Raw genomic sequence first — 17,301 nt, 5'->3', positions numbered from 1 at the left:
ATATACGGTGCTATTTATAGTTTTTAAAATGTAAGAAATAATTTATACCAGAATTTCTCAATTAATTATTATTTTCAAACACATTTCCATTAATTGGAAAAACAGACAGTCTTGCCAAATTGGGTAAACTTTCATTTTAACAAATTAAATGTCACAGGATGAATCACAAAACCTGTGACTCTGGGATTAATGAAATCGAAATGGCTGAATGTAGTTCGTTTCTCATATTCCTTTCTCATCCTTCCATCCAAGAGCCTATATCCCCCTTCAGCGGCATAGACAGATTTAGACTCTGGGCGTTTGCTTTTGGTCCGAAAATGCGTTTGAAGTGAAGATGGCCACCTCATCACTGTATTTTTCCTTCTGTCCTTTGCTGTGTTCCCCCTTTATGAGTTGCACATGGGGCAGCCTGCAATTTATTCACCACAAAATAAGCCCCTGCACATCTGCGCTCGCGACCGCACGCTCTAGCCACCGCCCCGCTCTGCCCCACCCGTGGGGTGGAGGGACATTGGCAACGTTTGGTCCACCGCAGGTCTCTCAGCAAAACACTACAGTTATATTAAACTTAAATACAGGGGCTTGATAAACAAGAGAGAGAGGAAGAAAAAAAAAAAAAACATCTCTGTCCGATTGCTGCCGCACTGCTTCGACCATTTTTGCTTGTGGTTAGTGAACGACGCTGCTAAGAAACCCTTTTCCCAAAACACAGAGCAGATGGTGTTTGTGTCTGAGGAAAGAAGCTGGATGGCCCCATCCTCAACGTCCGATACACACTCTTCGGGAATACACGCACTTGTGGTGTACTTCCTAAATTTATACACAGTTATAATGTGCATAAAAATTAGAATACGTATGTTGAACCTGACATCCAAATTGACTCCATTTAATGTCTTAATATGTTTCATCTGTGCACATTATTCCAAATTTAAAATACATTTTTTTTTAAAAGTAATTTAGTCATTTTAGGCAACCATAATGAAGTCTTTCTAATTTTCCCACTAGTAAGTAATTAACATTACTAACTTACAAGTTAGTTTAACATTACAGCAACAGCAGCAAATAACGATATACTGTATGCATCAAGATGCACTTGAGGGTAAATTTGACCTACTTCCATACCATTCTGGTCCTGAATGCCCATCATTGGATCCTATCAATTCCTAATGACTAATATAAAGTCCCGCTACAGTGTTCTTCCTATATTCTGTTTCACTCATGTGAAAATGACGTTTAACCAGCAGATCCCACACAGGTGCATACACAAACACACACTGACCGAGCTGGGTCGTTCTCATAGGGGAAACTTTGAGATTGATTTGCATGTGTATATGTGTGAGGTTGGGATAAGGTTGATAAAAAGCCCTGAAGTCATTCTGTGGCTTCACCCTAGGCCACACTCCCTGGAAGTGTGTTATTTAAGTGTAGTTACACACACACACACACACACACACACACACACACACACACACACACACACACACACACACACACACACACACACACACACACACACACTTCCACTGTGTCATTTTCCCTGTGTTGCCGGCTGACCAGCACACAAGTGCTCATTTTCATGGCACTGTGGTTACAACATCGCCTCAATCACACACACACAACCTTATCTATCTATCTATCTATCTATCTATCTATCTATCTATCTATCTATCTATCTATCTATCTATCTATCTATCTATCTATCTATCTGTCTGTCTGTCTGTCTGTCTATCGTTGCACGTGAGGTTCGTTCTAGGGACGAATTTCACACGCACACATATGCATACCTCCATGCACAGTTAGATGGTGTAGATAAACAGATACACATGCTTGCTTTTAACAGGGCCACTGAAATCAGGCCATACATGAAAGGTGTGTTAAACACCACAAATATTTCGGAAATAAAAAGTAGGCCGCCCACAGCCATATTAAACTGTGAAAGCAGAGTACTGAGTACAAATGAGGGTAAGAAGAGAGCGGGATGAAATGACTGGCATGGCTGTTTTTAATGAGGCTAACATTGATAAACTATCAAGTGGTGAATGAGGGTGGAAAGGTGGTTTAACAGGCCCCCAAACCACCAAAACACACTTCAACACTCTCTTTCCCCAAATAATTCTCTTCTGTCCCGCGTTTTCTGCAATTTCTTTCACTGGAGAGTTTGTGTTGGGTATGAGCTGTGTATTTTTGTGGTCCCTCTTATAGAAGGCCACATCATCCTCTGAGAAACCATTCAAAAAACAACTATCAGCCAATCATAGCTGAGAAATACACATTGGATGGAAAAGAGAACTTCACTGCATGCAAGTGAGAGAGAGGGAGTCATGTGACCTGAGTTCCACCAATCAGATCATGGGATTGCCGTGCAGCAGCATTACCGCAGGAGCCGTGACCTCGGATACCTCAGACATGCGACTGACAGGCCGTTACCACGGAGATCACCATTGCAAGAGCGTCAGACACCTGAACTTTCAACTATCTGACTAGAACCACGTAGACACTACCACTTCTAGAGAGAGACAGACATACAAAAGTGTTCATTGTCAAAGGTGAGTCCATCTCTCAGAGTTGCTATCCTCACTTAGTCTTTCTCTCTCTCTCTCTCTCTCTCTCTCTCTCTCTCTCTCTCTCTCTCTCTCTCTCTCTCTCTCTCTCTCTCTCTTTCTCTCTCTCTCTCTCTCTCTCTCCACTCCATCGCTCGCTCTCACCACACGGCACATATGCTGTTCTGTTAGTCGGCTTGTGGCGAAAGATTCCTGTGGCACTCTCAAACCCCAAATTCTTGGTTGCAGGCAGTCTATGTAGTTTCTCTATTTCTTTTTCTCCGACTGTCATTCTCTCAGGCTGAAAGTCGGTAAGGCGGCGGAGAGGCCAGTTCTTTTCCCTCCTGAGCGGGACACATGGCTTCAAACAGCATCTTCGACACATTCTCCAGCTACTCGCCCAGTTTACTGCGTGGTAAGTCACCCGTCGTAGCATTCCCCTCCCTCCTTCTCCGCCAGTGTGGTGTCCAGAAAGCTAGTTTTGGTAGTTGTAACATTCATACGAGATCTGTCTGGTGTGTCTGCTGTAGCTTGCAAGTGTGTCTGTGGCAGTTTAGCAGTTATGAACGTTTGACAGTACATGCTTGCATGCATGTGGGTTTGACGTGTTGTATATGGACTACAAACTTCCTATAGTAACACTTTTTAAAGTGCAACCTGACAGTTTCCAGAAAAGGGCAGTTTCTGCTTGTTTTGTTTTGTAACAAACTGACTGATTTAAATGTCTCTGTTGATGTAATAAAGCATCATATAGATGTTGTGTGTTGAGCCTGTATGGCCTTCTTAGATACCGTGTTAAGGTACATATGAAACCTAGATCAGGGTATTCAATGCACAAATCTGTCTTCAGATGTAAACTGCATCAACAAACTTGGAGCGCAAGTTACCTGCGCATTTATCCTTCTTAAGATGTTTGTTTTATAATGCCGCAGTCTGTTTGGAGCAGTTCTGATGGGTTTGGATCATAATGGCCTGCTCACCGCAAGCATTAGCACTATAAACGCACTCTCAGCGCAGGGCGCAAGGGAGGAACCAGCTAGACCAACCTTTACTGGAACTCACAAACCAGTCAACTTCTGGAGCCAGGGCACTCTCGGCCTTTCTGTGGTCGCTGTGTATATGTGTGGGTACGGGCCCAAGTCAACATTAGTGATTTACTGGCATCTGCATCTCCTGAGCGCCTCAGAAGAGGCCATTTGTCACTATGGTAACGTCAACATGTGATGAGGTGCTTCCTGTCCTAGGATTGAGGTTTTGTTTTAAAAACAATGGCGAATCATTATCCTCATGCAATTCTCATTTAGGGTGGGATGGTGAAGTTTAAAGTTTACGTGAAGCCACAGCTGATCCTTGTGCTGTGTTGAAAACCCTGTAACACCTTTTGTGTTCCCGGTCAAAAATAACCAGCCTTTTAAAAATTGCTTGTAAATCGCTTATAATGCTATATTATCACCAAATATTGGATTCAATCTTTTTGTCAACTTGTTTTCTTTCAATTAGGACATGTTTTGTATTTATTTCTGAAACTTAGGCCTGATCATAGGCCTCATTGATCTGAGGATAAAGTTAATCTCTGACAAAGAAAGCCTGTAATACTCAAAATAGTTTGTCTGTGTACATATATGTGTGTGTTTTTGTGTGTGTGTGTGTGTGTATCCACACATGCACATGTCCAAGGCCTTTATCTTTGCAAGCACACATGTAAATATGTGAACATGAACATGATGAACATGCTCCTGAACACTAAGTGTTTCTCTTATTTTTGATCTTCCCCATTCATTTTCAATGGATTGTCATTTTTTACAATCTTTTTCTACAATCAGTCAGTTTAAAAAATAAATACAAATCCTGTCCTAAATGACATAAAACAAGTTGACAGCTATTGAAGGTTTTTTTTTTTTTTTTTTGTAGGCCGGTCATTTTTGACTGGGAATACCACAAGTGTGACTTTGTGCCATTGTGTACAAGATAAAAGCAAACAAACCTCCTGGATGAACATTAAAGCACACTAGTGTGATAAATTGTACAGAACATTTTAAAAATGTATTCAAATAATGCTTAAAACTGAATAAAACCCGAACACAACATGTGATGTACTGGTCTAATTGTGCATGGTGCATCACTGCACATTACTCCAAATTAAAAATGTCTTCTTCATATGATTTTCTTAGTCAGCTGACATCACAAATCCCTCCAACCACCTGTCATTCTCCCAGTATTTGTAATGCCCAGTTTTCACATGGATTACATGTAATTTTCAGTTCCCAATGGATAAATTCAAGTCCCCTCCAACATTTTTCGAAGTTTTACTTAGAAATATGTCATATTAAGGAAGTGAAACGGCATTTCATGTTGAGTAATTTGTTAATCATTTTGTCTGATTACACAAATTTCATATATACAGTATAATACGTATATATAATTTTATATACAAGCCATAATCCACTCCTCGCTATGTTTTGCCTATTTCTTTTTTCCCACTGTTTTGGGTGGCTTAGGCCTATTGCTTTATAAAATGTGTGTAATTGCCTGAAATAAGATGCCAATGTTTAATAAAACGTGCAGTTTAATAAAATGTAAATTTTTGAATGTGGCAGACGCTTTTATCGATAGTGACTTACATTGCATTTAAGGTATACATTAGTTCATGCATTCCCTGGGAATGCTTTATATTAATCATAATAATTATTCTAGCAAGTAATATTCATTTGAGTAGGCTGTTTACTGTTGCCAAGCAATGTATGTTGCGCATTAATGCAACTGCTTGAAGAGCATCTCATCCAATCAGAATTAAGAGTCAAAACTGTTTTAGAAAACAAGTTGTGTAACTTTAAGATCAAAGAGCAAATCACCCCTCGCCAAAATTACAAGTGATGCTTTTGGTCTGGTTAAGTGACGACACCCAGGCCTGCAGAGACAAAATATATACCGCCTGCCTGTGTTGTTTTTCTTCTTTGCAGTCCGTTTCACATAGATGACAAAGATCCACCAATATCCCACTCATCTGCTCACATGAAAGCATAGATGGTTAAGTAATTGATCCTCACATGTATGGTTGAGTCTGTGTTTACATGCATCAGCAGAGCTCTGAGCTGGTTAACATTACTGTAGAGTCTGGGATGGATCTGTGTGTGTTAAATAAAGTAGCTCAGAATTGGACAGAGTGAACACTGATGTCATCCACTCTATGAAGTAAACAGTAGCTAAACGCTAGCAGGAGGGTTTTGTTTGCTATGTTCCTATAAACTCCCAGCATGCTGTTCCACTCTCATTGTAGTGTTCACTCACATTCTACCTGTTCAGTACCTTCAGTCATTGAACCATCTTGATTGATCTCTAATCAGAACATTTGGGGAAGATGTATCCCAATGGCTGTGGTGGTTGCGTCCCTGCAGGATGAGCAGAGAGTTTTAGTTTGTCTTAAATATGTGCGAACAGCCAAAAATAAGAAAGAAAAAGAGACGGAAAACAGAAGTGTTAAAAAGTGTGTTTGCTTTAGTAACAGTTGCCAAAATAAGAGTCTGGGATGAGAGAGGAACCAGCTCTAAACTGTTTGCAGGATATTTTTTAACCAGTTGTTTTCTGAACCAATATAATATAATTTGCAACCCAAATTTATTTCTGTAATTCATTTATGTTCAATGAAAAAATGTAGGGTGGGGCTTGAGTGTATTTCCAGAATTGATCCAAAGTGAGCGTTGCATAACAGAATGGAGTCAGGTGATTGAACAGGAGAGTTTTTTAATGACGGATGTAGAGTGTCCCAATTCACGTACTTGTGCACTTTTCTATGTTGTTTTGTAGTCAAGTCAAGTCAAGTCATCTTCATTTATATTGTGCTTTTAACAATGTAGATTGTTCCAAAGCGGCTTTACAGTGATAATAGGAAATTAAAGTAACAGAGATTGTTTTGGCTTTACATCAGCTCTAGAAAAAAGTTATTGTCCAGCTAAAGTTAGTTTTGATTGATTCACTTCCGTCGCAACGATCATTAGCTATTAACTTAGGGGCCGCTAACACAACACCGTTTTAATAGAAAAGTTCTTAAGTTCTTTCTGCGCAAACTTTAAAAACGCAAACCTGTGAGAACGCTGATGGCGTGCACATGCGTATTACGAGTTTAGTCTATAGGTATGTGCGTTTGAATTAGGGATGGAAACGGTTAATCGATTATCGATTAATTGTTGAAAAAAATTTACTCTATTAAATTAAATTATTGTCGGCTAATTGACCTATGGCTAAGCCACGCCCCCTCCACTCACTCGGACAAACAGTCAACATTCGGTAACGGGCGCTATGGCAGCTGTCACAGTAGGAGACATTTCACAGGAGACAATTGATGATTTTTGGAGACAGAAAGATTATATATCATCTCAAAGTCACCAAAAAGGCCTTAACTATGCATTGGAGGGTTATATTAATCATTTTATTTTGAGAAGGTCGATGAAAAGCTTCAGCTCCAGACAAAGATTTAACGTTACAGGTCAGTGTGTGTGTAACGTTATAGTTTGGTGCTATTTCGCTTCAAACGCTCGCTTTATACGCGCGTCCTATTCGCTTTGGACGTGCAAATGGATTCAAAATGTTCAAGCGTCGAATTTGACGCTCTATTCGCGTTTGGTGTGAACGCAGCATAATGAACAGGCTGCAATGTCAAGATTGCAATGCTGGAATGTGTGTGTCAGAGAGAGAGAGAGGCGCGGGCGCGATCGCGATCGAACAGTGGAAACATAAAAACATACTCCATTTTGTTCATACAGGACATCATTAAAACTGCAAAGTGTTTAGCCTACTTATATTTGTGTAAAACACAACATTGTGCTTTTGTCAAACTGTACTCTTGTCAAACTGCAACTCAGCTAGAAGCTAGGCTAACGTTACGTTAGAGATGTTAAAGATAACGTGCTGCTGCTGCTAATGTTTCAAGTTTTTCATTCAAGTAGTTTACCAAATAGATTATTATATGTAGGCTTAATATTGTAGGCTAAGCCTACCCATGTAGATTTTTATTTAAAATGTATTTTATGTTGCTTAATGTTTCACATGCAACAGGTGAGCCAGTGCACAATTATTTTTTATGTATTTTAATTTTCTGTAGATAATTTATTTTGTTAAACTACATAAATGCCATTATCCCAACTGTTACAATAAAACATCAACTGAGCAATATAACATGCATTTTTATTCAGTAGCCTATAAGCAATATTTAGCTTTTTATGTTAAAGACACTATTGATACCGTGAGAAATTTACATTCTCAGGAAAATAGCCGCTTATCAGTTAATCGTTAATCGATCGATAAGGTCAATCAATTAATGATTAATGAATTAATCGATAATTTGCATCCCTAGTTTGAATATATGTGTGCGCAGGCATGTAGTCCTTCCCTACAAACCAACCCTCAACAAACTACTTGTCTAGCCTTAAAATTTAGTTTTCGGTTTTGTTGGCCTTAAAAAAAAATTCTTATACCTACTAAAAACTATGCGAGGTGTGTGTTCACACTGAAAATTCCAAAAAGAATGTTGGACACTTCATGCACTCACACTGTTGCAGCTTTAATTAGCAGAGGGGGAGGAGCTATCAGATTCCGATGTTGAATCACAAAATAACCTTATAAGACTTATACACTAACACTACACAGTTGAGTACAGTGTGTGCATAGTGAATAAGTGCATAGTGTATAGTTTGTCATTTGGTACACAGCTTTTTTTTTACTAGCAATAATGTGCATTGATGAGTTGATAACAATTAAGTGTAATAATGGGTATTGAGAAAGTGAATAGGCTCAGTTTTGATATAGACTTTCAACAGTTATAGATCTTTTTTCCTTTCTGAGTTCTGAATTCTGCTTTTTCTGTTTTTAGAGTCAGAATTGCTCAGATATCAAAACACGGCTGTATTTACTATTGGAATTCATTTGTGAATATGCAATATCCAATTTTCAGTTTGTTCGACCATAAAAAAAGGAAACCAAAGTGAATCAGTTAAAGAGCCTTAACCATTAACCCCCGGTTTCATAGACAAGGCTTAAGCCTATTCCCAGACTAAAATGCATGTTTGAGCTTTTTTAACTGAAAGCAACTTAAAAATGACATATCTTAAAATATGTCAGTGCCATTGTTTTGTCTCAAGATGCACATCAGTAATGTTTTTTTTCGAAGGCACGTTTACAAAAGCTAAGGCATAATCATGTCTTAATCGAAGCACTGTCTGTGAAACCAGGCCTATGTTATCCAAGTTATCTAAGTTTTTCAGATATCCTACAGATTGTGTACGTATAAACAAAATCACAAGCTGGCATGCTTTTGGAGCCATTCACATTATGTATATGAAATCATACTTTATTTTAGAGCATTTGCTGTGTACCATATGTTTTTATAAGGGTTTACAAGTCTAATAAATATAACGATAAGGCGATCTGAATAAATGAAAACTATGTGTGGTATGTACATTTATGCAGAATGTTTACCCTGAATATATATATATATATATATATATATATATATATATATATATATATATATATATATATATATATATATTTTTTTTTTTTTTTTTTTTTTTTTTTTTTTTCAATTCCAAACTGAAGCTCAGCTTCATTGGAAAAAGACAGACATGAGACGTAGGCCTATGCCACACACAGAAGAAAAAAAAAAATTATAATATTAATTTTAATATTTAGTATTTTTTCTTGTTATCCAGTACAAATATTTAACCATGCTTAGAACTTGAGAAGCAAAATTGCATATTAAGACAATTATTCAGATAATAAAGCGTTTGATCTTGATTTATGCGTAAATCGAACAAATTTTGCTGAGGTTTAGGAATAAAACAAGAACATTTGCCTATAGAAAAAATAATAATTTTAATGATGCTTAGATATTTAATTGGATTTAAAGACAAAAACAGTGCAAATATACGTTGATGTGCGATACAGAAAGAGTCTTGTAAAACGGTTCACACGAGTGACTCACAAGAGTGAGTGTGAGAAAGAAAATTGAAGGAACAAGTCGAGAGGGTTTGTGTGTGTGTATGTTGCGTGTTAATCTGATGCAGACTCTGTTTGCTTCTGCTGCTCACCAGCAACCACAATGAGGTCACACCTGTTGCACTGAAACAGCAGTCTAAAACACACACACACACACACTAAATATATAAATATATATAAACGTATCTATACAATCCTGCATACTTGCATTTATAGACGCATACACAAACAACCACATTCACTAAAGTACGGGTCTGCTCACAAAAATAATGCAATGCAAAATCTTAAACATGCAATGTAAAAATTATTCATTTACGTGATCATTTACGTAGTTCTCGGAACACCACTAATGAATCTTAGAAAGATTTTTCCTATTGTTCAAATTAAGAAGCACAGCAGGTAAGCTGGACTCGCATGCAGTATCTGCACTGGACTCTTCAGCCTTTACTGAAAATAATTTTAAGGTTCAGTCCCATTTACTTTCTTATCAGCATGCTCTGGGCTATGAACTATTAAGAAGGTTGCATAAGTTTGACTGTTTGCACAGTTACTGTTGTTGATTTTGTTGTCACATTTAGTAATTTGTTGTCTTGTGTGGCCAAGATAAGCTTGTTCCTCTGTGTAAAAAAAAATTACATTTTTTTTTTTTGATTTTGGTCAGTTGATTTTTACCCTTGTTGCGTTTCATATACCAAATGTTTGAGGTCTGGGGTGTTGTTGTTGTTGTTTTGTCTCATGATTGTTCATATGATTAGTGTTCAGAAGTTTACAATATTGTTGCTCTGCACAACATGCACATTTCTCATTGAAAACGGAATGGATATATTATTGAAAATGGATATATTATTGAACAATATTAAATGTCAAAAATGATATTTATAAATTAAACAATTAGCATAGAACCCATTGATATAACTTAAATCTTTTTGGAGTTACTTTATATGAACAGCTAACTGATTTATTGACGACAAGTTAAAATTCAGTCAAAGGCATTTACTTCTCATTCACCCAAAAATAAAACTTCTGTCATCATTTATTTACCCTCATGTTGTCCCAAACCTGCATGACTTTCTACTGTGGAACATAACAATTAATTTTTTCCATAAAAATAATGTTAGAGAGTCAAACAGCATTGGAGCCCAAAGTTCTTCAAAATATCTTCTTTTGTGTTGCACAGAAGACAGAAATGCTTTCAGGTTTGAATGCACAACATGAGGGGGAGTAAATATTGACAGAATTTCCATTTTTGGGTGGGTTAACTATCGTTTTGATGATTTAATTCAACTCAAAAGCCATGCAAACTGTTACCTTCAGGTTTCCACGAACACCTCGTTTTGTACAGTGTGCAATAGGGCTGGGTAAAAAAAAACAACGATTTCTCGATTTTAATCGATTCCCAACTTTTACGAACCGGTTATCGTTTATTAAATCCCAAGAATCGATTAGTATATCCTGTTTTAGGTAGATGAATGAGCGGGACATTGTAGCTCGCCTCCCATCCAATAAATCGCAATAAGCTTTGTGCTTTTTTACTTTTGATATGAAACAAAAGCCGCGTTTCCACCGCAGGAACTTTCCCCAGGAACTAGGAACTTTGGGGTGGTACTCGGTGTGTTTACACTGCAGGAAACAGGGTCTAAAAGAAGTTCCAGGTAAATATTTCCCCCTCCGAAAGTCCCTGCTCGCGAGGTAGTACTTTTTCAAAGTTCAGGAACTTTCAGGGGTGGGACTTGGGCACTGAACATGCAAATACGACCGATGGACCGACGACGAGGTTCAGGCTTTATTAAGCTTAAATTCAGAGGATGAAATCCAGTGGGAACTGTAAAGTCGCGCGCAGTCCTACGCCACCCGACTATTTGGCTAATCTTCACGGTACTTTAGATCGCGGTGGAAACGCGGCTAGCAACAGGTCTGGGGGAAAAAAGTCTCAGATTTCAAAGTCATCGCAGTAGCGCCTCAGTTCAAGAGAAGCGGATCATCTCCTCCGCTTTAGTACCAGTTACAGCAACAAATAAACATGAATGAGCATCTGAAGGTATGTTAAGATACAGAACAACTTACCGAAATTCGTATCATGTTTAATGTAATCGCTAAATCAGGCTCCGTCTAGATTAATCCGGATAGATTTTTCCTTGAGAAAATGTTCTGTGTCTGATATATATCCAAAATAATCGAATGAATCGAAATCAAATCGGATCGCAAGCTTGTGAATCGAATCGAATCGTGAATATTGTGTCAATACCCAGCCCAAGTGTGCAAGCATGTGTACACAAGCACATCTGCATGCATGCACATACAGAGATGCTCACAGTGGAGTCAACATTTGAATCCTGCCACAGTTTTCGGGGTTGAATTCGACATGACCTTACATAACACTAGCAGAACTGCAAAGCAAAGTAAAACTCCATCAGTTGGAGCTACAGAAAACATTTATCACATTATGCTCTGAAGTGTTCGTGGCACAACTTAAGGACACTGAGTACTTAGATTTACCAATGCAGCATGTAGGACATGCAAAACTTCAGATGACTGCACAGAGTTTATTAATTTCATAAACACATGGTTCATGCTCCTATAAATTGATACTTCACTGCGCTGGAGCACATTCAAAGGCTTTCAACTCTTACCCATTACCCTCTCGGCCCCTGAAAATATCAGCATCCACGGCAAGAACTGAATTCTGTAACCAGATATTGAGGGTCTGGATATTGGACAGGGAAGAGCGTAATGAAAACTGCATGAGGGTCTCAGCGGAGGGTCTGGCTTCTGTGTCTAATTTAGCTCAGAACAATTCCTATTTATAAAGCACTTGGCTCTGTTGTGGGACTGGAGTTGATTAGGGAAATGTCCCGAGTAACGGGGAGTGTTTTGCAGAGATTTCTATTCACTGGTCCTGAAGCTAGTGTTCAGAGCTTGTGTCCGGGCATCTAATGGCCGTGATGAAGGAGAAATATTCTCCTGTAGTCCCTCTATATTTTCTGAGGGATCATTATTTAGTTTGCATCTAGAGTTTTTACAGTTTCATTCTATTTTCTGAGAGAGTATTTAGGGGGCTGTTATTCTATATTTTATGTATATTTGCATTTATTATTTTTGCAGACGTTTTTGTCCAAAGTGACTTTAAATATGCGGGAACGTGTTTGAGGATGTCTTGAGTTGTTTGCTTTGCCGCTTCTTGACAAATTCTATTCAGACCTCATATTGTATTCTTTGCTGTACCTTCTTTTAATGACCAGTTATACTTGGCAGAAGATATGGATATAAATTTGAAGTTACATTTATGCTTTTTAAAAATAAAAATAAAAATAAAGGATTAAGTTCTAAAACTCGGTGCTCATCTGCTTAAAGGGGCTAAATAAAGTGTCATGTATTAATCGATTTTTAATTGCAGATGTGTGAACAGCTTGTAACGAAACTTAAAAAACAAGACCATTCGCGACTTCCTAGGTTGTCTATGAAAGCCTGTAGACTGATTTTTATGTTCAGGACTAGAGAAAACCAAAAAGATGTGACATTTACCCACGCTCCCGAAGGCCTCACTTCCATTCAATGAAATGAATGCTTATACAATGTTCAGAATGTTCGTTAACAGTATATCACTGCAAACGTATTTCCAACTTCTTTTTACTTTAAAGTGAAGAACAAAAAGAACTTCGCTGTGAGGACCTTGAATGATGTTCAGTCTCTTGTATGTTACGTGTGCACGAGCAATAAGTTGCTGGCTGCAGTTTACTTAACGCTCACCATCGCTAATAACAAGGGTTTCTGAACTCTACATTGATGTCCATATACACTCTTAAAAATAAAGGTTCTTTATTGGCATCTATGGAACTTTTAACATCCATGGAACATTTGCATTGCACTAAAGGTTCTTTATGGTGGAAAAAGGTTCTTCAGATTATTGAAATGTTCTTCACACTGAGAAAAAAAAAGGTTCTTTTAATTAAAAGCTGTTTACTGGCAGGTTCTTATTGAAACCGTAATTTTTTAAGAGTGAAAACAGCATCCCATTATAAATGGTGCTACTCATGCAAAGTGTAAGAAAGACTTGACTTGGTGTGAGCAAGTTGCAAAAAAAATTGTAAATAGACACAAATGTATAAAATTGAAGAGTTATTTAATTTAATATCATCTCTCAGTTTGTTGGAATGTTTTTCACTGAGCATGTAGCAATGCATTATTGGATTGTCTCCTCCACTAAGAATGCATTCAATGTAGTCCAAAAGAAACATTGCCACATTTTAATTGCCATCATTTACTCACCCTCATGTCATATTAAACCTGTATGACTATCTTTCTTCTGAGGAACATAAAGGAGATCATTTGAAAAGAAGAAAAAATTGTGTCCATGAAATGAAAAGAATAAAGTTTGGGATGTGCGAGTTATTACGGCGGGGAACTATCTCTGTTCAACTATTCTTCTGCTGTGACTGTAGTAGATAATTCACTATAGTGCCATTGCAGCAACATTGATTTATAAATTACACTGAAATGCAATGATTAACAAAACAAAAAAATCTGATTTGATCCATTACAATGTGTTAGTTAGAAGGTTTAAGATTTTGCGTTCACGTAATAGCATGTTTCAGGCTTAAAATGCTGCCTACACTATAGGTATTGGAACCAAGCCAGTGTGTTTCTTTTGTAAACCAGAGTACTAGACCTTGAAAAGGCCATTGAGTGTGGATCAAAAGTGTTTTTCATGTATGTGTGCTCTATTCAGTGGCAGCAGTGTACTGGGTTCACCCAGAGTTAGTCTGTGTTTTCAGCGCTTGGGTGTGTGATTGTGTGTGACAGCAGCGAGTGAAGCCGAATCCTGGGTGTATGCTAAACACATTACCACAACACACAGTGAGTTTGAGGAACAAGGTGTTCGGTGGTCCTTGCATAACGATCTGTCATGATATGAGAAGGTAGAGGGATGTCAATGTCATTTATAATGTCTAGACGAGCTATTTTTGAGAGACCCTCACTGCAGTGGAACAAACGTCATGAAGTCAGGATGTACACTTCCAGAATATCCACAGCACTGGAAAGCTCAGTGGAAATGCTCATAAAATAGTTTCTGTTTGATTCTCTGAGCATGTTAAAATAAATGCATCTAACATCTTTATAGCTCACATGTTCCAGTGAGTAATGGACCATTAGGACAGACTGCAGTCCCACAGAACAGTTTGTTTCATGCTTATGAAACTTTTCTATCCAACACTAGTAATATTCTTATTGCAGTATTGCTCATTGTTGCTCCTTATGATTGATTGTATATAGAGAAATGTATGCGAGACCGATAAGAGAATGTATGCACAGATAACTCTAAATTTTACTTGCAGAAATGCACGTATTGCCGCTTAAAAGTCTTATGATTTTTTAAATGTTTTTTGAAAGAAGTCTTTTGTGCTTATTTATTTGATCAGAAATACAGTTATATTGTGAAATGCCCTTGAATTTTCAGCATCATTACTCCGGTCTTAAGTGTGTCCTTCAGAAATCATTCTGATATGCTGATCAAGAAGCATTTCTTATTATTGTCAATGTTGAAAACTTCATATTTTTGTGAAAAAGAATGAAAATAAAGTTCAAAAGAACAGCATTTATTTGAAATATAAATCATTTGTAACATTATACATATCTTTACTGTCACTTTTATGTGTCTTTGCTGAATAAAAGTATTAATTTCTTTAAAACAAATCTACTGACCCCAAACTTTCGAGCAGTATGTATATGACGTGCACTTGAATATGTAGTATATATAGCATTTGACGTGCAAGGATGGCAGTTAACCATCAGCATGAGAAATCAGCCTCTAGCAGATCTACATGTAAAAATATACAGTGATAAGGTCTGCGTTGGGAGTGATCTTGTTTGGCAGTGGTGTGACATACAGTTGAATGCTGATGTTTATGTTAAGTTTTAAAGTGACAACATTTTGGAGTGACAGGAACCGAAAGGTTTACACCCTACTTTCAGTGAGAACATCAACAATTTACCGCCTTTTTTATCTCCATAAAACGTAATGAAGCATCTACACTTCCAGGCAAACGTTTGGACAGACCTCATTCTTTATTATGATTATTTTTCACATTTTAGAATAAAAGTAAAGGCATCTAAACTATGAAATAACATAAACGTAAGTTTGGGAATGGATCAAAACATGACAGAAATGACAACTCTTGTATTTGAGCTTCTTCTTTGCTTTCTCTAGATGTTCTCTCAAACAGCTTCAAGAGGTACATCCTATATTAGGAATATTTTAAAATGCTATTGAAGGAATTGCAGCCGGGCGCTTGTTCTTCACTATTCGGTCCAATGACTATTCATCCATTAAAAATATATAAATAATATTGGGGTTGCAAAGAAATTCATAAGTAGAAAATACATTTAGATTTCTTTACCAATCACATTTTAGGCATGTAAGCCTTTAGATCAAAATGTTTTTAAAATCATGAAAAACATAAATTCAGAAAAGTGTGTCCAATGTTTTGACTGGTATCCAATAAAGTGAGTTTGGGGAAGATTATATGTTTAATATAAGACAGGATAAGTGTTCGGGATAGTTGTTTAATGTAAAGTTTATGTAAATTAAATGTTATTTATAATTTTAAATTATAATTTCTTTGCCATTTATTTTGGTGCCACTAGTGGCACATGCCACATTTTGGCTTTAAATATATACAAGAAAGACTTAAAGGAACTCGCCGACTTTTTGGGACTTTAGCTTATTCACCGTATCCCCCAGAGTTAGATAAGTCCATACATACCCTTCTCATCTCCGTGCGTGCCGTAACTCTGTCTGACGCACCCACCGCTAGCCTAGCTTAGCACAAGGACTGGAGTAAATCACTCCGCCCAAGTAGCAGTGCTTCGCCTTCTGAGAATATAGTTCCCAGTATGTATACGGTTAGATGGCTGTGTCTGATGTGACCTTGTTATTTGTACACGCTGTGACTATACACATCACAACATGTAAATAGGAAAATGTTGGCATTATTTTGTCACTTATTGGGAGCAGAATGCTAGCTGGAGCCGTTTACCTCCAGTCTTTGTGCTAAGCTAGGCTAGCGGTGGGTGCGTCAGACAGAGTTACGGCACGCGCGGAGATGAAAAGGGTATCTATGGACTTATCTAACTCTGGGGGATGCGGTGAATAAACTAAAGTCCCTTTAAGTTAAGTTAAAGTTCCTTTAACAATATTGAAACTCAAGATGTAAGAAAGAAGACCGATTGAAAGACTTTCAGAATAGATAGCACAAATACAACAGCAAAATTGAGTCTGAATGAACTGCAGAGGTTTATTATATAGAGTTAGAGGTTTAGAACAAGGATATTTGAGGAATATCAATAAAGTCCTGCTTTAATGTGTTTACAGATTGGACTATTATAGTAATTTTGACTGTAATAAGAACAAGCAATATAAAATATGAAGCTAAGTTGTGCAGAGCCACAGACCACAGGGATTTTATCAGACGGACCAAGGAAAAGCTGGTCAGTCTGACTTTGTGTGTCTTCAGCTTTTCCGGTGTCATTAAAATGTAATTCTGAACTTGTTCTAGTTGAATATGTAACTTACTGTCAGTCCTAGTTCTTGCTGTTGTTTTTTTGTTTTGTAAACTAATCATGTATTTTCACCACACAGCTCGACACCTGCTCTTAAATGCTGATAAGCTTGTTTTCCATTAGTATCACTTTCAGACCTCACCCAACACCTGATTGAAAGTATAGAGAAACTAAGAAACATTCGCCATTTCAAGCAAACACACACAGAACCTCC

General features: G+C 37.5%; 2 protein-coding genes across 5 annotated transcripts in view; one reads left to right on the top strand and one right to left on the bottom strand.

Moving 5' to 3' along the window:
* The window catches only part of syf2 (SYF2 pre-mRNA-splicing factor), a 118,068-nt gene extending 110,651 nt beyond the window's left edge, over nucleotides 1–7,417 (bottom strand). The window contains exon 1 of the mRNA XM_079856027.1: nucleotides 7,414–7,417. The gene's annotated coding sequence lies outside the window, so the exon portion shown is untranslated. The remainder of the gene's footprint in view (nucleotides 1–7,413) is intronic.
* The window catches only part of runx3 (RUNX family transcription factor 3), a 54,564-nt gene continuing 39,665 nt past the window's right edge, over nucleotides 2,403–17,301 (top strand). For 2 of the 4 annotated variants that reach the window (XM_079856022.1, XM_079856025.1), the window contains exons 1-2: nucleotides 2,403–2,546; nucleotides 2,841–2,955. In XM_079856022.1, coding sequence (XP_079712148.1) covers nucleotides 2,898–2,955 — 58 coding nt within the window. In that variant the 5' untranslated portion in view covers nucleotides 2,403–2,546; nucleotides 2,841–2,897. Of the gene's footprint in view, nucleotides 2,547–2,703; nucleotides 2,956–17,301 lie in introns of those variants that run through there. The other 2 variants (XM_079856023.1, XM_079856024.1) reach the window with 2 other exon arrangements.

This window comes from Squalius cephalus (genome assembly GCF_949319135.1).
Source record: "Squalius cephalus genome assembly, chromosome: 21".
NCBI classification, from domain to species: domain Eukaryota; kingdom Metazoa; phylum Chordata; class Actinopteri; order Cypriniformes; family Leuciscidae; genus Squalius; species Squalius cephalus.
Note: the sequence above shows the minus strand (reverse complement) of the source record. Positions and strands in the feature narration are given on the sequence as shown.